Source organism: Platalea leucorodia (genome assembly GCF_965183815.1).
Source record: "Platalea leucorodia genome assembly, chromosome: 10".
NCBI lineage: Eukaryota > Metazoa > Chordata > Aves > Pelecaniformes > Threskiornithidae > Platalea > Platalea leucorodia.
In genome coordinates, this window is record NC_138832.1 from 16,409,769 (window position 1) to 16,433,565 (window position 23,797).

Sequence of the window (23,797 nt, forward strand, 5' to 3'; positions counted from 1 at the left end):
GCCGCCAACGAAGGGCCCAAAGGATCAATCTTGCATCATTCAGGAATGAAGCCATTTACCTAAATGAAAATTTATGGAACTAGCCCTTATTTTAAAATTGCTAATTGTTCTTCTGTATTTCATTATTATTTCATTCTTAAATCTGACCTTCTGGATCCAAAATTCCTATAATGGACCTCTTCCATAACCTGTGGCACTCTCAGTAGGGTATTGATTGAAGTAGAGCATCGTGGGGTGCTTCTGACTTCTTGCTATCAAAAATACAAAGTTAAAACGTTAAATAAATAAAGCTTCTGCTATATAATTCTCTCAGATGAAAATACTCAAATAAACAACATTAAGAATAGGAAAAAATATAATACGAGCTTTAAAATGTTCTCGAGTAGATAAAATACCCAAAACAATACCTGCATTTTGCAAAAGACTAACAAGTTACTAATTACAAATTTGGGCTGATCTTATTGTTCATATTTTTGTATGCTATATGTAGCTAGCATGTGAAACTAATCGTTGCATAAATGCTCTATTACTGATATGTTACTAACATGTATGTCTGTGTAATATTTATAATACGGAGTTTTGTGTTTGTGGTTTTTTTTTTTTTTTACTATGGTGCTGTTTAATACAGTTGTGCCTTGTAAAAAAAGATACACTTTGTGTTCCAGTAATCTGGTAGTAAAAGCACTTTGCATCAAAATGTATCAATGTAGTACAGATGGAAAGTGAGATTTACTCATGGTTTTGGATTTCTGCCAGGCACTGCGGGATGGAAACAAACTAGCACAGATGGAAGAGGCTCCACTTTTTCCTGGAGAATCAATCAAAGTTATTGGTAAGCATACTATTGAGTACTACACTGAGTACTGTTAAATCATTAGTTTATTTAAAAACAGAATATTAGTTCCTTTTGACTTTTGTTATTTTAATTTAATGCCACTTTAGATTAGTTGATTTCATGTGGATTTCTTTTCTTTGTCTTTTAAATCCAAATGTAGGAAGGAGAAATCAGTTCCAGAGGATGACTTGCTCCATATAGATAAATCATTTTTTTTCAAGGGTTAGTTTGTTCCGTATAGGTGTATGGGTTGTATTTCTGCTTGGGGATGCCAAGGATACTTCATTGATTCAGAATTGTGATAGCAAAGAAGATGAAGTTGTGGAAAACTTAGTTTCCAGTTCTTAATGAGATTTATTTCACTTTGGCCTGTGACCAAGCTCTGCGTTAGCAGTACAGTGCTTGGCTAGAAAAGAATACTAGCTCTTTCAAATAAAAGTGAAAATGAAGATACGGGCATGTAACTGAATTACTTGGAGGTCGGTTGCCTACACATCAGTAATTGCCCGTTTGGGTGCTCTCTTTCTGAGGTGAGTGTGGGTGCTTTACACCTCAGGGCAGGGACCAGAGCCGCCTGCAGCTAAGAATAGGAGCAGGGTGCTTTGTTACCTGCCTGCCCTTGCTGCAGCCTGTGCTGGCTGAGCCCAGCCCCAGTTGCTCAGCAGTTGCTCAGCAGCAGTGGGACTGAGGAATTTGATTGTTTTCACTGTTGAGATCAAGACAGCTCTTTCAGTCCTGACAGCATCTGAAGAGTAGGCTTTCCTATAGAGGTCAAGCGTCAAAATCTTACGGAACGGCAAAAATCTTGCTATTTTTGAATGGAAATAGATTTTTATGGAACAAATGTCTGTAATAGTAAAACAAAGCTTTAATTGGTCTGTTTTCCAGCTAAAGATGTTATGTATATCTGTCCATTTATGGGAGCAGTCAGTGGTACACTAACAGTGACGGACTTCAGAATGTATATCAAAAGTGTTGAAAGGGTAAGACTTCGCTCTCTATCCGCATATTGTTTCAGACAGGAATGTTGCTGAAGTAGATTTCAGAAAGTGACAAATTGGGTGTAACTGAAGTATGATGTTCCACAGCAGTCTGTTAAACGGGAATTACAGTTGATTCTAATGAAACATACATAAATAATACTAGTTTGTGTTCCTCCTAAGGTAACAAAATTCATTTGTTTTATATACAAATTTCAGGATCCACCTTTTGTTGTTGATGTTCCCCTTGGAGTCATAAGTAGAGTTGAAAAAATTGGAGTACAGAGCCACGGAGACAACTCGTGTGGTATAGAAATAGTTTGCAAGGTATGGCATGGTAGAGATTTGTTCATATTAAAGTATTTTCATTTCATTTTTCTGTAAGAGGAATCTGCATGCACATGTGCTGTTTTTCTGTCTGATCAGTTCCCTGTATTTGAACCCTGCTTCATTTAGATAATATATTTCAATTCCTCTTATGATACTTGCAGTCTTAAACACTTCTGCCTTTTGTCTCAAGGGTGAATTCAAAGGAAAAATGGCTGTTTTTATGATATCTAGCAACTCTAATGGTCATCCTAGTCATCTGATACGAACATTTACGGAACTCTGTTCTAATGTGGGTTAGATGATGTCAGTGACTTAGTGCTATGTATATGCCTTCCTTGAATCAAGTTTCTTATAACTGCTTTTTTTTTGTAATTTATCATAGAGTAAAATAGTGTCACTTGTTTTTGACAGGATATGAGAAATTTGCGGCTGGCCTATAAACAGGAAGAGCAGAACAGATTGGAGATTTTTGAAAACCTCGTGACACGCGCATTTCCTGTTTCTAATGGGCTGGTAAGTCTTACGATGTAGAGAAGGCTGTCACTGGCTCTCCTCTTTTTGGAAAGTGTAGGTGGGGAAATACAAGGGCTGTATAACAAACGTTGAAATGTTGATTCATAAAATCTGATACAAAGCAGCCAAGCTACTCTGACCCTGTTTCCTTTTTGCATTAATTTGTAAACCATTATGCTATGTCCTGCTATCAGTGAAGTTATTTAATTTGTGTATAACCCTTGAGATCTAGATTTGCCTAATGTTGCTGATTAAAAATACATACGTATTGACTCTTATTTTCTGCAGTAGATAATTCAGTCTAGAAGTTCTGTCTAAAACAACAAATAGATACAATTAGTCTTATTATTAGTTAGCTGCAGAATGCTATTTCGTTTGCTTCTGTGGGTAAAGAACTGGTTGGGAGGTAGAAGACCAATTTCCTCATCCTGGCTTTGCCATTGATGTGTTGTATGATCACAGGCAAGTAACTTCAGCTATCTCTGACTGTTTCCTATCTTGATTTTGTTAATTATATAGCATGTACTTGAAGGAGGAAACTGTCTTTCATTTTCTTTCTTAGCACAGTGTTGTTCAGTCTTGACCAAAGGTTTTATGTCTGCTGTTAAAAAGTTTTATAAGTGTTATATTTGAAATATTAGGACGTTCACTGTTGTGGAGCTTATTGTGCATACAGCCCATCAGACAGTAATTTATGCCTTTTCTTTGTTGTCTTTAGCCTCTTTTTGCATTCAGCTATAAAGAAAAGTTTGCTGTTAATGGCTGGAAAGTGTATGATCCAATGGCAGAATATAAGAGGCAGGTAAGTTATATAAGTACTTGGTGTATTATTTTTATCTCCATCTCCCCCAGAGCCATTTAAACAAGAAAAAAATATTAAAGAAAAATCGAAATTTTCAACTCTAGCTACAGACAGAGGCTGTCTAGATCTCATGTTTAGGTAATAAAATGCAAGTGGCCTGACTTTGAGAGTGTTGAGCGCCTGCTAAAGTTGATGGAGATAACAGGTGCTGAGTACTTGAGCAAATTGGTCTATCTTAACATGCATTCTTAAGTCCATGTTTTCCAAGTGCTATTTCTAGAAAATACAGGCTTTATAAAAATTTGGTTTTGAATAAGCAGCATTAAACAGAAGAGTAACCGTAGTTTGTCATTGTAAATCTACAGTTTCCTAGTTGCAAAAGTATTTTTATTTCACTGTATGATCACTTTTTACCTGAGCGTGCAGCCTATTCAAATGGTTATTTAGCATATCAGTTTTAAAGATAATAAATGGGAAAGACTGTCAGTGTTTTGGTTTATGGTTCAATATGAAGACCTAAAGTTTATAGCTTATTTAAAAGAAAAATGTAGGCACAATTTTTTTAAAAAAGTACGTAGCATATAAAAATTTTCATCGCCCCAAACTCAGATATGTAAAGGTCTAACCTGAAAAATACAAAAATGTTTTGCTTTCATACAGGGCTTGCCCAATGAGAGTTGGAAAATATCCAAAATTAACAGCACCTATGAGCTTTGTGATACGTATCCTGCTGTTCTCGTTGTGCCAACCAGTGTAAAGGATGATGACCTCTCAAAAGTGGCAGCGTTTAGAGCAAAAGGCAGAGTTCCAGTAAGTGACACTTTTACAAGGAGATAAAAGTGCTCTACAGATTTGTAGCTTATAAGAAATTATCAGAGTTCCTTTAGGCTTTTTTTTAAATAACAGTGGGCCGGCTTCCTTCCTGGAAGCGGGGGTGTGGGGGCAAAGAAAGAAGAATTAGGCTTGATGGGTTTAGAACTGAAGAGAGCAACTCAAATGTGAGTCTAATTGCTTGGTTATTGTGCTGTGTAATAAATTTTTGTTTGGAGTTAACGCTTCTAAGCCACAATGGTATCTGATGCTAATTCACATATTAGCTTGTGTTCTGATTTGGTGTTGAATGTGTTACAGCCATAGTGGTTTTCTTGAGAATAGACAAGTTTTGCAGACAGCGTAAGAATCCCTTTAAATATGTTAGATGGTGACAGTTTTCATGCTATGGATCTGCTTAGCAAGGTAGTGTACAGGTCCATAGACTTCCACCTGGAAGCAGTTTTTCTTCCTCCGTTGTTCTTTTTTTTCTAATTAGTGAGATGCAGTAGCAGACAGTTTTTATCAGAAATGAAAGCTAAGATGTTTAGAATAAACTTTGTATTTCAAGCTCAGATTTGGAATAAGCAGCACTAGTGTGCTGTCAATATGGTTTTGCATCAGCTTGTCCTTAAATTTGCATTTGTTGATTTGCCAGCAAATAATGCCATGTAGGCAGTGTGATTGTCCATTTGCACTCTGGCCTCCTGCTTTTGTAGTAGTATAGTAAGCTAAAATAATTTTCTTTTATTCCAGGTGTTATCCTGGATTCATCCTGAGAGCCAAGCAACAATAACACGATGCAGTCAGCCATCGGTAGGCCCAAATGATAAGCGTTGCAAAGAAGATGAAAAATACTTGCAGACAATAATGGATGCCAATGCTCAGTCGCATAAACTTATCATCTTTGATGCCAGACAGAATAGTGTTGCAGACACAAACAAGGTAGGTTGGTATCATAACTCGCATTAGTAGTCCTATCTTTGTTACAAGGCTGAAAATTGAGGAAGAGATGAGGATGAGGAGAACTTGATGTTGAAAAGAGATATAAAAGGGTCTCTAAAGAGGGCATGGGAAGGAAGGTCGGTTGCTTGTAGCATTTTGGAAAGGCTGGCGGGAATTGAAGGCAGTATGAAGACATAGATGAGAAATAATGCAGTAAAGCCCACAGAAGACCAAAGGTTTCAGCAGTAAAAAGGGGAAGGTATAGGAATGTATTATTAAATATAGCCTATTACAATTAGAATTTCTTTCACCTAAAAAAAAAACCCTAGTGCTTCATAGAAAAACAAAAGCCCCAAATATGTTTTTATTAGTGCTAAAATAATCCTTTCTCTCAGAAAATCCTGAAACCTGACCAAAATAACTCTCAACCTCATACGGAAGTCCTTGTACATGTTCTTTTTTTAGTCTCTTTTCATTTTTTGAATGACAGGCAAAAGGTGGAGGATATGAAAGTGAAAGTGCCTACCCAAATGCAGAGCTGGTCTTTCTGGAAATTCATAATATACACGTAATGAGAGAATCCCTGCGTAAACTTAAAGAAATTGTTTATCCTACTATTGATGAGACTCGGTGGTTATCAAATGTGGACTCCACACATTGGCTGGAATATATAAGGGTAAAATACTTCTGATGTTAAAAATCAGTTATTTTTTTAAACCATGTTTTAACTTGCATTTCTGAAAATATTACTAAAATAGTGTCTAGATTTAAGCACATTGCTTTGATCAGAATAATCTTGTAAAAAAGCTTAATTTTTGAATGGTCACTTAGAACATAGCATTTTAAGCATTCCATAATAACTTTCTATTTCCAGTTTTATGTATTGGTAGGTAACGAGTTAATTCCTGATAGCACAGTATCGTGTTTAGTGTTGGACAGTGTTTTATTTTCTTGAGAGGGAATGTTTGTGAGCAGTCCAAGGTTATCCCTGCTTTTTGGAAGAATGCCCTGGGAACTTCAGATTATATTTGAACAACTGCCAAAAGGACTTGACACTAAATTCTGCAGTCTTTCTCATCCTTTCCTCCTTCAATGCAACGTTAGTGTTCATGTGTTGGGCACCTACGTTTTCACGGGCTGTTTATAGTCAGTGCTCTACTGGGTTATAATCTGCTCTATTATTTAACATAATATTAAAATAAATCACTACCATACTCAGTTTTACAGTCTGTTTCACTAACCTCTGAACAGCTTTTGGAATAGATTATTTCATTACCACATTCACTCCCCTATTTATGATGAATGTGGATGGAGTGGAATTTGTTTTATTAGCAACTGGCTCAAATGTCACTCATGCAAAACACGTTTGGGATTGTTCATTAGTTTTACTCTTCTATTAACTAGTGCTTGCTGACTGCTGCAGGAGAACCAGTAGAGGGAGCAAACAAATTAAGAATTAAACAAATTTAATGATCTTTTGGAACAGTTTAATTTTCTTGTTCTCTTGGAGTTGGACTATTTCAAACAGCTTTGGGAATCTGAGTATCTGGAAACCTTTTCTTACCAGCCTGGCCTTAAATACAATAGTCTATTTTTTAAAGTGGAGTTGTGTGGGCCAGTGGTCACCTTTCATTGACATTGACTTTAGTGGGGTTCCTGGGCTCAGACGATGTCAGAAGTGGACCTTGATACCACTGTTCCACAGATGATAATAGCATAGCAATGTGAACTTCCATTTAAATTCTTTTAAAAAGTTGACATACATGTAACATTCTTCTTTAATCTGTCCCTTATGCGATATTTCATATTACGGTATTGACAGCACAAACTGCAGCCTGATTTCTTAAAAGCTGCCATTACCGTGTTAACGGTGTTGATAGTATCTCCCTGTGCTTTTATCCAAGAATTGCTTGCCTTCCTTGCCTAGTTGATTTGGCTTGTAATAGCAATTAACAAATCCACAGCTTTAATGCATCCCCTGTTTTCTGGTCTGAGATCAGCGTGATTGTGTCCCAGTTTACTGTGATGAATCACTGGAAATTCACCTTCCTAGTACTGGCCACCCACAGCACTTTGAAGGTGGTCCAGGAGTGTCTGGGGAGGCACCAGTAACGTCCTGTGTGTGAAGACAGTGGTAACAACAGGAGTAGAGTCACTTGGTGCTTTTTGCACACCCAGGATGTTTCCTTATGCCCTCCAGGGTATTTTCTGTCTTTCAGGGTAGAACTTGTGCTATTAATTATTTTTAAACCAATTCTTATTTTCTAAACCGATCCAAAGCCAGTTATTCATTAGGAACCCTAACTGAAATACCGTGATGGTTGCTAAGTTCTGAAACATCTATAAAGAATGATAATAGTTTGTGGAGGAAGCTGTTTTCTGAAGGCTTTTGTCCAAAGTAGAATGAAATGCTTCACCTACTCCACAGATATTTACTGATAATAGTAACTCTGTTTTCTGTCTCCCCTTCTCTGCTTATTGCCTGTGTCTGTTCTGTCCTTTATTTTCAGCTGTACTCCTTCAGAGGCATCTGTGTTCTCTTTAGGACAATTTAGAGCAAGCTATTGCATACCTGTATGTTATATAGATTAGTTTTCTGCTTTTATTGAAGACCAAAATATTTGCACTTTTTTAGTGCAGTGGAGCTTTGTAACTGAAGTAATTGGCAATTAACTACTTCAGACCACAAGCTCTATTCTCCCATAGAAGCTTTTGTATTGTTTCCTGATATTTCCATCCTGGCATCCTTCAGTTTTACCATAAAAGATAGGATCAATGAAAGATATAATCAATTAAAGTTGTCTCTAAAGCATGGTTCTTGAAATAGCTTTGAAGACTGGTCTTGTGGACAGCTTCTCCAGTGGATGCTGGCTTTCCTGCTTCCCAGAAGATGTTTTTACATGCCTGGGAAGGGAAAAATGCAAGTATTTTGCAAGATTCCATTTTCTGATGTTGGAATGCAGAACAGGAATTTCTCCTCTGGTCCTGTTCTAGGGGTTGGTTTTTTTCACATATTTTTCAGTGCCATGTTAGGTCATGGTACAGAGACAAATCTTCACAGGAGAGAGATTATTCAAGTTTTTAAAAAACTGCAGAGCGGCATAAGAGAGTAAGAGAGGGGTTTTTGTGGGGGAGAAGAATAACAAGTTTACGCAGGTCGTCTCAGTCCTGTGTGTCTCTATCCTTTGCTCTCTGGCATGCTTCTGAATCCACGCTATTAATGGGTTGAATACAATGTATACCTCATGCATGGACAGATCAGCACAGGCGCCCAGCCAGGGGTTTCTGGGTTTGTTTGGGTTGTATTTTGATTTAGATTAGCTGGATGGTTTGTCCCTTTCTCTAAACTTGGTGGTTGAGAACTGAAAGCTGAGGAAGTAAGAGTGATTGATTACTGTGAAAATGAACTTTGAAAACATTGAACCTTCAGCCTTTGGAATAGGTTACAGTATTTGTGTCTTTCATCATGATACAGAATTTCAGGTTTAATTTAGAGAAGGGATTCCCAGGTCCTTTTGCTATATGCTACTAATAGTGGAGAGCTGGTAAGAACTCTCTCCTGGACAACAGAGTGCACACAGTTTTGTACCTCTAGGAGTATGCATACCACCACTTGGAAATCTCTAATCTAAAGCAATCTCGTCCAGATGATTATGTAATTAATCTGAAATTTTACAATATATTAACCTGAAGAGTATAAAATGATAACTCTTTTTTTGGGTAGAGTTTTGGTTAGTATTTAATATGCTTGTTTATTTATTTTTGTTTATTTAAGATGCTTCTTGCCGGAGCAGTAAGAATTGCGGATAAAATTGAATCTGGTAAAACATCTGTAGTGGTACATTGCAGTGATGGCTGGGATCGAACTGCACAGCTTACTGCGCTAGCTATGCTTATGCTGGATAGCTATTACAGAACTATCAAGGGGTTTGAAGTTCTTATAGAGAAAGAATGGATAAGTTTTGGACACCGATTTGCAATGGTAAGCTGAAAGATTTAGTGTGTGATTTGTCACCTTCAAGGCTTTTATTTTGAATAGCATGTTTTCTCACAATACTCTGCCGCATTTTAGTTATCATCTCTGGTGTCTTTCTTTTATTGGTGTGAGTGTGTCAGGGAATTGTGACCTGTTCATTTTTAACAGGAAATCTGTGTGTGAGGTATAATATAAAGTAAATAAGAATCAGTGGCTTGAACGTAATGGTTAAAAAAAATCACATGGCTTTTTTATGAGGAAGAGGGATTGTAACACATTGCTTCATCTTTAACAATCTTACGAATGGAGAAACAAGGAAAACAATTAAGGTGTCTAGAAGGTAAAATTGCTGGAACCATTACTCTGATTTAAGGTTGAAGTGTTTATTTAACACATGGGCTAGTGGGGAATTAGGACATAAATTATTATGACATTTTGTGGGCTCTGACTCTAAGGTGGTTTAGAAGAAATGACATGTAGTTATGGCAGGTGGATATGGAATAATTGTTTCAGTGCAGTCTTAGTAAATACGTACCAGTTTGACCCACTGGTAGAAATAAATGGCTGTGCAGTGAAAGATGGGGGAACACAGCTTTGTTGACCAAGTGTCTTTCCAGCTCTGCTCAACAGCAAAGGCATGCCCGTAAGTTATTATTAGAATGCATTTTTAGTAGTTGAAAAGTACAGGTTAGCATTATGGAAGATTGGCTTGTCTTGTTCACCATTGGAACATATTTAAGAGTTACTCAGTTTTAAAGTGTTGGGATGGTACTGTAAATACACTAGACTGACATGAAAAGTTTGTTTTGACTTTCAGCGAGTAGGACATGGAGACGATGATCATGCTGATGCAGACAGATCTCCCATTTTCCTTCAGTTCATCGACTGTGTTTGGCAAATGACAAAGCAGGTAAGATGCTTAAGAGTGTATTTCGATGAGGTCTCGGTCTTTATCTTGGAAACATAATTCATGTAAGAGAACATGTTCCTTTGCAGAGCAGTAGCATGTTTTCCTGAAGTTGGTCGTGCTATGGCTGCACCATGCACACATAGGGAAACTTTTTGCTCAAAGTGAGGTATAAGGAGCTGGAGTTAGAAGTATTGACTTGAAACCAAAATACCAGGAATCCTTTTTGTTTAAAATAGGCTTTCAAAGGATTCTCTGATCACATAAATGAGGGTTATTGGTGACGTAAATGATTCACTGGTGGAGTAAATGTTTGTATGGATTTATCTGGTCCCTAAGAAACAGCGAAAATCCAGGCTGATTGTGAACTGAGGGGAGGAGAGGGTTCTTCTATGTGTGTCTCAAATGTGAATTGTAAGTTAATGCTGGCATCATTATGCATGCAGGGCGGCATTTCTAACGTACAAGCCTATTCTCAGATAGGTTTTCTTACTTCCAACACTGCTTTTACTTCTAGATCAGGGGAGATCTTTGAAAGTAGTGGTATTTAAGATATCAAAATATTAACATTCTCAATTTTTTTTCTGAATATGTTAACTTATAGAATGGCTTTAGCCTTCATTTTACGTATTTGTACCTTCATGAGCATGAACTTAAGATTTTTCTGAGCTTTTATATTGCTGTTCTTTAATGAGGTTACTGAAATAGGTTGTCCCTATGAAGGCTTTATTTCCAAGTAAATTAGAAGTGCTTGACTCCTCTTTTTTCCTTCCCTCCCCCCCCCGCCTCCTTGAAGCCTAACATAGATCTGTGCTCTTATGGTAAAAACTATTATACTGAAGTCTGTATAGTATGTGATTTGTTTTGAGGAGAGGAGGGTAGCAGTCTGGTTCCTTATGATGCTAGCACTCCCAGATCTCTTACCTTAGTCTTCTTGTTCTGAACATGGTTCTTAAAAACTTACATCATAGTTTCCAAAACTTGTATTCAAAACAGTCGTCTTTGTTGCTTTATGAAAGTTCCCTGCTGTAATACTGGGCCCTTGTCCACAGTCCCTTGAAGACTTTCTCTTTCTGTGTGTCTATATTTCAGCATTAATGTGCTGTTTAGTATGGCTGGAGAAAATAAATGAAAAATTCTGCCTCTCTCAGAGGAAAGCTAATAACAATAGCAAAGAGAAGCAGTTCTAAACACCTGGTAGGAACAAAAGTCCTCTGGGGAGATCCTTAATTGAGAGCAGCCTCTTCTATTTTTGTGATCTCCCTTGCTGCCTCCTGTTTCTTGCTATAAACAGTTTAGTTCCCTGTAGTTAAAAAAAAAGAAAGGGACAGGGGGGAATCTGTGAAACATTTTGCCAGTACCACATCTGTTCAAAACCTGGATCCAGAAACTGTTCTGAAATTCATGAACAGCAGTGGCGTTGAAAAATCATTAATCTTGCAGCAGGAAAAAAACTGAAAACATAATTCTTGGAGAGTTCTTGCCCACTTATTTTTATTTTTTAGTTGACTTCAACACCTAGAGAATAGATGTGAAGATTGCGATTACCTCGACATGGACGTATGAAAACCAGGATTCTGTTTTATCCTCATGTAGATCACTTGCTCGTAAAACAGTGTTAGTTTCGTGCTTTAGAATCCATGGTAAACATACGTGAAATGTTCCAAAGCTCAAATAAGTGTTAATGACTGTGAAGGGTGCAAGGGCTTGGGTTTGGGCATGGGCTCAAAGCAACTGAATTTTCTCTTTCGGGTTCTGAGAATTATGTTCTTAAAACAGTCGACTTAATACAGTGAGAGAATCTCTTAACTTCCCACTAAGATACAATTTTCCGGATAGCTTCAGACAATGAAACTTAATCCTTGACAGCCTTATATTTTCCCTTGTCTTTTATGGTCTTCATGACACACAAATATAGAGAGCTTGAGAGAAGTACGTTGATATTAGATTTTAATCAAAAACATATGGTGAAGTGATTTCCCTCCTCCGTTAGTAAATTCTGGTGATTTTGAATAGCAGATGTCAAATTGGAAAGGCCACATGTGATCTGATGAAATACTGATAATCTGTTAAAAATGAAACAAAACTGTAAAATTTGCATGTAGCTCTGCAGCTGAAGTAGTAGCTTTCTACCTTTCCTGCACAGTACCCACAGAGGAGGAAGGTATGTTTAAAGTTGGTAGAAAGTTGCGTCCTGTTTGTTAGCGGATGCCATCTGTTGCCAGAGATGCATCTTTCACTAGTTTGAGTAGTGTACTCTGTTATGATATCTAGTGTTAAGTTAATCTGATTCAGACCAATTCCACAATCATAAGAACTATTCCGCAAAGTGTTTCAACTTTAAATGCTACTGTAGTACAAAACGAGTTCATTGATTAAAAAGCAAGTTTATTTTGCATGTCTCTGAATCAGATGCCACTTGGCACCGTCAGATTTTTGAACAAGAGAATTCTTCTTTTAAATACCTCCTTTACAAAACCCCCCAACAACTCCAGCAGCATCAAGTAGGAGATTTTAAGGATCTGTGTGTTCTCTCACAATTAGTGGATTTGACAAGAAGTAAATTTTCATTTGGGGAATTTTTCCACCTGAATCTTCAAACAGACACTAATGGGCTTGGAACTACAGAGGAAAGCATTTTTAGGTCAGTGATTTTTCAGCAGCGGTAATAGAAGCTTTACAGTCTTGATACATCAGCTCCAACAGTACAGCTCTTGTATCCAAAGACAGGGTTTCAATAAAGTGCTATCACTTATTAATAAATTAGTTGGAGTGAAACCACTGATGTATGGAATTTTGAATATGCTTCACTGGATTGGAATAGCGGCCATGTCGGCATCTGTCTGATTAGTATGGACCCGTCACAACACAGAACCCTAATGTGACAAGGCTCATTAAGTGCTTTCAGTTAAAGAGAGTCCCTTTAGGAGAGGCTTTGTCTTCAAAGTTATTTCCAAATATCATTTTGATCCTTTGCAAATTATTTTTGCTCTCTGTATCTGATTGCTGCTTTGGGCTGGATGCAGGAGATTGAGGTCTGAGACCCACTGAATTTTTTCCTGACTTGGTTCGGCACACCTGCTTATCAAGTTCTGTTCATAGTTTTTTAAAATCATAGCTGTGTTGTTAACATCATTGTATTTTAATTGAGTTTTGGCATGATTTCCTAGAGAGAAGGAAGTGCTGTAAGTGATAACTTCTGAACATGACTGAAAAAGAGAATTTGATAATCTTAGGTTCCTGTATGTTTTATGAAGACAAATGGGTAGGTGATTGAAAACAAACTAGTGATTTGAGAGAGAAGCCCCAGTGTGAGCACGCCGTGCTGTTGAACAGCGCGTAATCCGTAGCAGACTCACAAGAAGGAAGGCTGCCATTCATTTTTTGAGCCATGATATTGATGATTTCCTTACTCAGAATTTTCAGTTGCAAGTTGTTATATCTTAGCTTGAGATGTCTTGGAAAGACAATGTTTTTGCAATGTTTGACTTAAATCAGTCTTCTTTTAAAAGAACATTGCTTAAAACTTAAATCTTTCTGGGTTTAATACAAGCACACCCATTGTGTGTTACTCAACTCTTTTCTTTCAACATGAATAAACATTTGCCCTTCGTAAATCACAGATGACACTGAAGAGGAATTTCTGGATCAGCTAGTTCATCCGCAGTCCCAATTGCTGCGTTATTCCTCCTAGCTATACTTGTCGTCTTTTTTTTTTATTTATTTAAAGCGGCTCTTGAGTCACTCATGCCAAGGTGTTCAGTATTCTTCAGTGGCATATAACAGAAACCAGTCCGCTGCTTTCTTCAGATCTGAAATATTGACTTGAGATTTCTCCATATAGCAGGAAGTTCTTCCCTATGAATCTGTAACTTTGCATTTAAACTTCTGTAAAGATTTACTCCTTTAGTGGGAATAAACAAAGTTTGTTTCTTTTGTCCTGAAAATTAGTCTCTTACAACATTTTCTTTCATGGTAATGAGAGAAACGCTACTTCTTAAATTTTTCTTTAGTCTTCTGATTTTTTTTTTTCTCCTAAATGTTTATCATTCCGTATCTGTGTTTGAGACCCTTGTCATACTGAATGCAAAGTTATTATGACACATCAAGCAGTTGCCATATGTAGTCCTATCATAAAATTTGATTGAAGAAGGACCTTTTCCATCTGAATAGGTAGCAGCCCATGCAGTTTGCATTAATTTCTTCCTTTATGATTTTTAGAGCACTACAGATTAAGATCTATCTTAAACATTTTGAGTCTTTTCAAATTTCTTACTCTTTTTCCTAGAATGTATCAGGTAACCTCTGCTTGTGAATAAAATACCTAGTGATGCTCAGTGGAGTAACAGCGCTTTCATTTCAGATATACAGGATTTACTTTCCAATATAAAAGAAGAGGGATTAAAGGCTTATTGTACATAGGTGATGGTAAACTCAAGGGGTGAAATGGAGAAAAGTAACTTACTTGGGTAGAAAGTGAAAGAAACGTTTTAAATATATGTTAAGCACATTGTACATGCAGTAGTCTTTATTATCCACTTCATTGAATGTTAGAATAGGAAATAAAGCTCTTAAATGTCGTCATCATCTTTTTTTTTTTTTTTGATTATTTATTGTCCTGTAACAAGAGAAATAAAGTATATGTTGAAAACAGTTTGGGGTGGGTTAGAACAGAGTAGTGTTTGGTTATTTCTTATCTCTGAGTTTCTTCCTTTCTATACTGCTTAAAATAAAGTTTAAAGTAATTTTACCGTTTTTTTTATTTCAGTTTCCTGCAGCCTTTGAATTCAACGAGTTATTTTTGATCACCATTCTGGATCACCTTTACAGTTGTCTCTTTGGGACTTTCTTATGCAACTGTGAAAAAGAGAGATTAAAAGAGGTAAATAATTAGTGTAATACACATTTTTAATTTGTTGATTTTATATGAAAATGCTTAGAATACAAGACCTAATGTCCTGGTTTGAGCTGGGATAGAGTTAATTTTCTTCCTAGTAGCTGGTACAGTGCTGTGTTTTGGATTTAGGATGAGAATAGTGTTGATAACACACTGATGTTTTAGTTGTTGCTAAGTAGTGCTTACACCAGCCAAGGACTTTTCAGCTTCCCATGCTCTGCCCTGTGCACAAGAAGCCGGGAGGGGGCACAGCCAGGGGGGCTGCCCCAGACTGGCCACAGGGCTATTCCATACCGTATGGCGTCATGCCAGTATAGAAACTGGGGGGAGTTGGCTGGGGGGCAGCGATCGCTGCTCGGGGACGGGCATCCGTCAGTGGGTGGCGAGCAATTGCATTGTGCATCACTTGCTTTGTATATTCTTTTATCATTATTCTTCTTTTCTCTTCTTCTGCTGTCCTATTAAACTGTCTTTATCTCAACCCATGGGTTTTACTTTTTTTTCCGATTCTCTCCCCCATCCCACCGGCTGGGGGGAGGGTGAGCAAGCAGCTGTGTGGTGCTCAGTTGCTGACTGGGTTAAACCACGACACCTAAGAACATCTGAGCTGTGTTTTTGGATACATTTGTCACATAATCTTAAAAGACAACACAGACATGAAATTTCATGGTATGAGAAATATATACTGAACGTCCTGCTATTAAATGAGGTGGTACTTATTTTTCTTTAGTTATTATCTGTTCAGGGGTTTGAGGGTTTTTGAAAGTCGTCTTTCAGATATTTCTAGCCAACATATACAATTTTAAATAACCATTTTCAAATTATATTAGCATTTCTTTCACAATTTCCAAAGGAACTCATATGGGTGACTTTGCAGGTCACTTTAGGAGATAATTAGATGGAACTTACGGTTGAAGACTACGGAAATTTAAAATATCTAAATGAATGAAGTTAGGACTGAATGAAATACTCTTGAGTTTGGAAAAAAAAAAAATAAAAGTTTTTTAATAGTCCAAGTACACTTTTACTTACTTTTGGCTTTGTTGTTTTTAATACTTCTTATTTTTTAAAGCAAGTAACAATTCCTTGCCATATTTAGCTCTGCTATTTTTTTTTTGTCTCTGCTACTTCTGTAGGGAAAAAGTTGCATGTAAATACCACAAGATGGAGCTGAATAACGTATTCTCAGCAAATGCAGGGTTTCTAGACAGCTTTCTTTCCGAAATGAATAGTCAGATGCAGTTCTCAATAAAGAAATGCAATTTAAGACACAGCGGTAGTAGAAACACATGCTTTACAACACTGAAGGAGTGTAAAATTGCGAGATGAATCTGATGTAAGTTCAGATTTCCAGTCTTTGATCTAATCATGATTATGCTGATTACATTTAGAATAATACAACTTTCAGACGTGCAAATAAAGTTAAAATAGGCATTTTAAAGCATAATGTCAGTTGATAGGAGCAAATTGTGTGAGTGGGAGAACTGAATAATTATTTTTCACAGATGCTGTTTTGGATTTTCCAAACTACACCTCTCTTCATTTATTTTCTTGTCAAAGCTAATTTAACTTTATTTTTTTTTAGTTGGTCAGCGTGTAACCATATATTTAAGTAACTGTAAACATTGCTGTAAATTATGCGCTGTACAGCTTTCTTTTTCTCAACTAGACCTTAGTGTCTCTGAAAATAATATGCCTGAATCTCCTTTCTCAGTTAGCCTTGAACCAGAATAAGTGTTCAAATGTTTTGCTAAAGTTTGAAGGCCATTTAATGATCAGCTACTGGAAGTGTTCTCAGAGTGCTTGCAATTTTCTAGTAGATAAGGTAAATTTCACAGACAAAATTACTGATATGTAGATATTAACCTCGTATTTTAAGGTTTTGCAATCCATATAATTAATTTTTTTTTTTTTTTCAATCAGGAGGTAAGCACAAAGACTATATCGCTGTGGTCCTATATAAACAGCCAGTTAGATGAGTTCACAAATCCTTTCTACGTAAACTATGAAAACCATGTCCTGTATCCTGTTGCCAGTCTGAACCATTTGGAGCTGTGGGTGAACTACTACGTCAGATGGAACCCAAGGATGCGGCCTCAGGTATGAGCTTTCACATGACTTTTATGTTTTAGTGAAGAGCACAGAGATTAAAAAAAAATATTTTTCATAGTGTTGAATGCTGCATTTAATTTCAAAAGCGCTCATCTGTTGCACGTATTTCAGGTGATAGGGGAAACGGTGATTTTCTCGAAGATGCAGGATGTGTTCAGAACTTGGTAAAATTATGTTTTCATTGAAGTCATCAGTAGGATAGGGAGGTACAGTATCACTTTATTGGCTTGTCAAAGGTAACAGATTAACAGTCTTGGTTGTCAGAAGATTACTTTTATAACTCTTCTATAATACTTTGTAACACTTTTTAATACTTTTATTGCCTCAACCTTCTTGTAGAATTTAGCGTACCTTTGTTTTTAATCATGTTTTGTCCTTTACCAACAATGATATAAAATACAGCAGCAGTTTCTGAAAGAATTGGACTACGTACCAACTCATTTTGTAGGCTCCCTAAACTTAGAATCACATAGATGCTTGTTTTCAGTTGACCTTTACGGTTTCAAGCTGGCATGCTAAAGATTAAACACTCCCTATACATGCTACTTGATTCATCCAGTAGTTGTTCTTATATGTAATGTCTGCTCTTCAGATAAATCTCTAAATCTCATCAGACAAATACTCCATATGCTCTCATGCTTAGAAGTCTGAAAAAAAAAAAACCCATTGTGTCACAACCATAATATATCTGAGGGTGCTACACCATCTCTTTATTTCCAAGGTACCCCCAAGCATATTATGATAAATTACCTGTATTAACTGACTGCTCGAAAGCTGCTTTCATCTTCTAGCAGTTAGAATGAGATGTGAGTTTCAAATTTATTGGACACCCACAAGTCAGAGGCTGTTGTAAAAGATGGTGTTCCAAGGTAAGCTGCAAGGACAGTACACTGGTAGAAGTCCAGGCATCTGAGAAATACCTTTTAAGGTCCTGGAAAAGTCTGGATTGCTTGCTTTCTCACTGAGGTGTTTCCTCTGAGCTGCTTGGTTTCCCTTACTTGTTCTATTTTGATTGATGTAGTCCTATGACTGTTAGGAACTTGTTAGGTGTTAGCATGTGTTAAAACTTGAAAGATGGTGTATTTTAATCTTTATGGTTTTAAAGTAAAATTGTTAACTGCTTTTTAGCAAAATACCATCTTTCCCTTAGCCTATTTGCTGAAAAACATTTGCATGGTTTATGCATATTTTAGTATAATCGACCTGCAGCAGTGTCAGTTTATTACTTGTATTTAATTGAGATCTACAGGCCCTGAAAGTGAGCAGGCTTTGTAACACAGATGAAAGCTAGTCCCGGTCCAAAAGAGATGAGGGTGGGGAAGAGATGACATAATGAGAAAATATCAGAACTGTCATATACTTAGTGGCAAGCTCTGCTCACTGCCTCTATGTTGGAGAGCGCTCTGCCCGCTTTTGTTGGAGAGCACTCAGGCACTCGCTAGCATGTGCGAATCATTGAACTTCATTGGTCTTAGAGAACAGGTCCCTCAAATCAGCAGGTTGAAGGTAACAAAATTTTATGATCCTGGTAACTGCCTTAACTTTACTACCACCTTCTTTCCTTGAAGAACTAATACAACTGTTGCGACTTTTTAGATCTGCCACATTAGCTTTGTCTTGTGAAGATACATCATGCCTTTCCTCTTGTCTCTGGCCTGAATTTATGTGATATTTGTGACAAATACTCAGAAGTGTTTCACATCTTCTTGGATAAATTTGCTGCAGAAATTACAGTTTTTTGTTGTAGAATTGTGTTCTCCAATCTAATTATGAAAGCACAAACTCATGCAAACAAGTAAATAGCAATCTTTGTAATCACAATATACTGAGTTTGCTGTCTTCTGTATTTGCATTGTTTAGTTTCGCACTGTTAGCCGATTCAGTAACATTCAGACCCATTCAGTAACAGCAAAAAAGACGATCAACATTGCGACGCCCAGCAGGTCTTCACTTATCTTCAGTGGAAAGATTTCTTAAACAATCAGTGGGTTTATTAAGAGAATGGGCATCTCCACCTACTGAGAAAAGGTGGTTTTGTTGAATAACTTTTCATAGAATCATAGAATCGTTAAGGTTGGAAAAGACCCCTTAAGATCATCGAGTCCAACTGTTAACCTAGCACTGCCAAGTCCACCACTAAACCATGTCCCTAAGCACCACATCTACCCGTCTTTTGAATACCTCCAGGGATGGGGACTCAACCACCTCCCTGGGCAGCATCTTCCAGTGCCTGATTGCCCTTTTGGTGAAGAAGTTTTTCCTAATATCCAACCTAAACTTCCCCTGGCGCAGCTTGAGGCCGTTTCCTCTCGTCCTATTGCTTGTTACTTGGGAGAAGAGACCGACCCCCACCTCGCTACAGCCTCCTTTCAGGTGGTTGTAGAGAGCCATAAAGTCTCCCCTGAGCCTCCTCTTCTCCAGACTAAACAACCCCAGCTCCCTCAGCCGCTCCTCACCAGCCTTGTGCTCCAGACCCTTCACCAGCTTCGTTGCCCTTCTCTGGCCACGCTCCAGCACCTCAATGTCCTTCTTGGAGTGAGGGGCCCAACACTGAACACCGTATTCAAGGTGCGGCCTCACCAGTGCCAAGTACAGGGACACTATCACCTCCCTGGTCCTGCTGGCCACGCTATTTGTGATACAAGCCAGGATGCCATTGGCCTTCTTGGCCACCTGGGCACGCTGCTGGCTCATGTTCAGGCGGCTGTCAACCAACACCCCCAGGTCCTTTTCCACCAGGCAGCTCTCCAGCCACTCTTCCCCAAGCCTGTAGCGTTGCATGGGGTTGTTGTGACTGAAGTGCAGGACCTGGCACTGAGCCTTGTTGAACCTTATACAGTTGGCCCCAGCCCATCGATCCAGCCTGGCCAGGTCCCTCTGCAGGGCCTTCCTACCCTCCAGCAGATCGACGCTCCCACCCAACTTGGTGTCATCTGCAATGTGGTTCTTTTGTTTTTCAACTGGAATAAGAGAAAGTTTAATGTTAATGAAGAGCTCTCTGATGAATAGCAATTGAAGGCAACCTCATGTACTGTTTCATCAGCTGCAAAAACTTCTTTAGGAAACTAGAAAATGTTTATTGTTTTCTAGGGGCTCACCAAAAAGGAGAAAATGCCTAATTACACGAGTTTAAGGGAAGATGAAGAAGAGTCCTTTAATATTATCAGAATGGATGTTTGATACCCATTATCAACCATTTTTATATTATGGGAGAGGAAACTCGCAAGAGCAAAAGGGCAGTTTTTGATTTGAGGCAATATTTTAGGTTTTCTAATTTCAGCTTTATTAGTGAGTGAGGCTTGAATTTTTAAATGGACTGAGAGAAGTTAATCATTGCACTTCATTGACTGTTCTATTGGAAATGAGCAGACATCACCTTTAATTTTTTCAATTTGAAAATTACTGAGTGCTAACTGGATATAAGCATTTGTTTTTGCTTTGTTGTACTCTGTCTTCAAATATCTGCGTCTCATCAGACCTCTAACAGCGCAGTAAGGTCTGATCATATTCGTCATTTCACTAGGACCTGTAGAGTTCAGAGTTATTCTTATGTTCTGTAAAGAAAAGATTGCTTGTAATGATGTATCTTCAGTTCTATCTAAGTTTTGTGTAAGGCTGAAGTGGTGGCTTTGATGGTGTTTATTTGCATCAAAAGCCTCGTTTTAGGATTACAGCTGTATTGCAGTAGATGCTGTGCAATTAGGTGACACACAGTCTCCTTCCATAGGGTTCAAAGCTCAAGTATCTCAGATGTGAACAACATGGAAAATTCCAGGTTAAATATGGACATCTCTTACAGATTCCCTTTTTGCTAAACTGTGCTTCAACAAGGTCATTCTAATTCTTAAGTGAAATAAAATGTTCTTTGGTTTCAGTTTGGAGGTGTTACATCATTATTGACTTCTTGTCCTGAGAAAATTAGATAGATTTTAGTCCTATCTTACTTGAGTTCATTGACTGAGAAGAGATTTTTTTCAGATTTGCCCTTTCCTTGGGTTGGAGAAATGTGTATTTCTATGTGACATGTGGAAGATAAGCTCTTTCCTTCTCTGATAGAGAGGTGTGTGCTCTGTGGGTACCTGCTACTGGACTTACAGATGACCCTAGTAGTCTGGAATAGATAAGATTGTACAATGCTTTGAATTTTTTCAGTTGATTTCATAGATTTTTCTTTCCTTTCCTATGTAGTCATTCAGACCTCTTCTTTACACTGGTTTGAGGAGTTCTGGCTGCCAGATGTCAGTTAGTTATCTGCTTGGGCAACTCTGGAAGGTGGGGAGAACACAACAAATGTTTTTTCTGAATATGACTAATGCAGGGTCGGTATTTTTGAACTAACATGCTCTTGTCATTCATATATGCGGAGCATGAGTAAAAGTTCTGGTCCTTTCAATTCAAGCTGTGCCTTCCTGTGTGAGAGGCAAGGAAAAGAATGTATTTTAGTCACAAAATTTACATAGTCTGTTAGGATATGTTTAGTTGTTTTTATGCCTTCTGGGAAATTTTAACCCTTGGAGTACAGGGCTTAAACTTGTGGGGTTTTTTTGTTTTTGTTTTCTATGCCTGCTAATTTTTTCTTCAAGCTCTGTTCTGGAAATTTGGCCACTGTGCTAGAGATAGTATCATAGCAATCCCTATAAGTTTTTCAAATTCATTCTTTTCTTTGCATGTGTGGACTTTCATCCAGACTATAAGGCTAGCACCATCTATAACCTAGAAATTCAATTCAGCTACTGGAATGGGATCATCTGCTAAAGGCAGTCTTTGGGTCTTCCATGAAAAGCCAGGGAAAGTCTGTTCATAGGTTAACAGCTGGCTTAAAAAAAGGAAAGGAAAAAGTGGGAATAAGTAACTGTTTGGTCAGTATATACAGAAATGGTCGGGAAAGCTTATAAATTAATTGGTTACAGTGCTGCTTTTTTTTATACTGTGTATAGAATTGTGGAAGGATTTGATGTGTTGAACAGCTGAGTGATTAAATGTCAGCTGAACTTCAGTGTCAATAAACACAAAATACTGCATATTTAAAAGAACAAATAAGATGCTAGGCATCACTGGAAAGATTGTTGAGAATAAACTGGAAAACATAATTACTGAGGTGCTTTATCCTGCACATGACAGGGTAGGACTTACTGTCCGGCACATGGGGTGTTCATAGTATTTATACCTGTCTTCAGTCAAGTTGCCCGGCATTTTCCTCTCTGAGCATGTTGACATTGGTTGTAATATTTTCAAAGTTCATACATATGATTTAACACCATTTTGTGGCAGAACAAAGCCATCATATGGCTCTGGAAATGCTTGGCATTGCCAGTCCGCGATCCGTGGTCTTGGGTCCATCTTTTTGCATGAAAGACTGAGGCAGGAGATGTCAGGAGAAGGAATTGCCTTGTGGGTTAGGTAGCTGAGTGCTGCCCTAGCTAGGGAGATTTCATCCCTGCATTTACCACAGAGTTTCTTGTGAGACAAGGCAAGTTTCTTACAGTACCTGATAGTTTCTCTCTATCTGGTCAAGATTTCCAGAGTCTGATTTACTGCAGGTAACTTACATCTGCATATAAACTCTCAGCATTCAATTGATCCGGAATGAAATAAAGACTAACTGCTTATCCTGTGTGCTGAAAGAGCCTGTAGTTATTTAAGAAAAAAAAAAAAAGATTGGTATCCTGTAATGAGCACAGCATCAGAACATGCACAGAAAGGGAGAAACTAGTACTGTACAAATAATCTTCATTTTTGGGAGTTTCTAACATATTTTGAAGAGCAAGCACTCGAAGCATTGCTTTAATCTTTTGGATGTCTAAATCTAAATGGGCTGGAGGTTTTAACAAGCAGTGGCATCAGCTTGTAGCGTGTAGAGTTCCCCGAGTCTGGAATAGATCTCCAGATTTTTGTAGTTGTTTGCAAAAACCTCTGTTGCAGTTCCCGCATGGTAAGATTCATAATTTCTGTTTGCTAGTCATTGCTTTTCCAGAAGGCCAGGGGGTTTTGCTTGGTTTCCCAGGAGCATAGCTCTACAATAAGTGTGGAAGTATTGATTATTACTGAAAACTGCTGTTTTCATCATTTGAGATTGCCTTTTTCTATGAGTATACTGTTAACTAGGTTTTAAAAGCAAGTCTGTCAGAGTTCCAGCTCTTCATGAAGAGGAACAAAAAGCTCAAGTGAAAGATATTGTTGTCTTTCCAATGCACAGAGTCGGTTTTTGAAAAACCGACAGTCTGAAGTCAAGCAATGAATTTAAAATAACCATTTTCCTCTGCAGCCTTTCTTCCCTGTTGCTAAAACAGATAAAGTATACTCGCTGAACAAGACAAAATGCATTCACTGTTGAACAATTTTCATGTGAATTACTGTCCTTGAGCTAGTACAGTAATACAGAGTAGATATCCATCCAATTAAGACTTGGCGGTACTATAAGTGAGTAGCTATTATAATTTCTTTTATACCTATCCTTGTGTTGACAAATTTTGCTATCCAAAAGCACTCCAGAATCCTGAAGAATTACTTGGGAATGAAAACCTGAAAATCAATACTGAAAGTGAACCGTAGTAATTCTGTGAAGAGGAAGGTTTGAATTTTTTAGTAAATGAAGCTGTCTTACGCCTAGATGTTTTTTATGTGTTGTAGTATGTATATTGTATAGCATAATTGTAGTTTTTGTGTGGGTATAATTAAAAAAAACCAACT

General features: G+C 37.7%; 1 protein-coding gene across 6 annotated transcripts in view; it reads left to right on the top strand.

Annotated features, from left to right (window-relative positions):
* The window catches only part of MTMR1 (myotubularin related protein 1), a 41,021-nt gene that overhangs the window by 8,697 nt on the left and 8,527 nt on the right, over positions 1-23,797 (top strand). For 5 of the 6 annotated variants that reach the window (XM_082322838.1, XM_082322839.1, XM_082322841.1 and 2 more), the window contains 12 exons: positions 757-832; positions 1,724-1,818; positions 2,035-2,142; positions 2,557-2,658; positions 3,377-3,460; positions 4,121-4,270; positions 5,027-5,215; positions 5,706-5,891; positions 8,991-9,197; positions 10,009-10,101; positions 14,867-14,980; positions 16,919-17,095. In XM_082322838.1, the coding sequence (XP_082178964.1) occupies positions 757-832; positions 1,724-1,818; positions 2,035-2,142; positions 2,557-2,658; positions 3,377-3,460; positions 4,121-4,270; positions 5,027-5,215; positions 5,706-5,891; positions 8,991-9,197; positions 10,009-10,101; positions 14,867-14,980; positions 16,919-17,095 (1,581 nt within the window). The remainder of the gene's footprint in view (positions 1-756; positions 833-1,723; positions 1,819-2,034; positions 2,143-2,556; positions 2,659-3,376; positions 3,461-4,120; positions 4,271-5,026; positions 5,216-5,705; positions 5,892-8,990; positions 9,198-10,008; positions 10,102-14,866; positions 14,981-16,918; positions 17,096-23,797) is intronic. The other variant, XM_082322840.1, reaches the window with a different exon arrangement.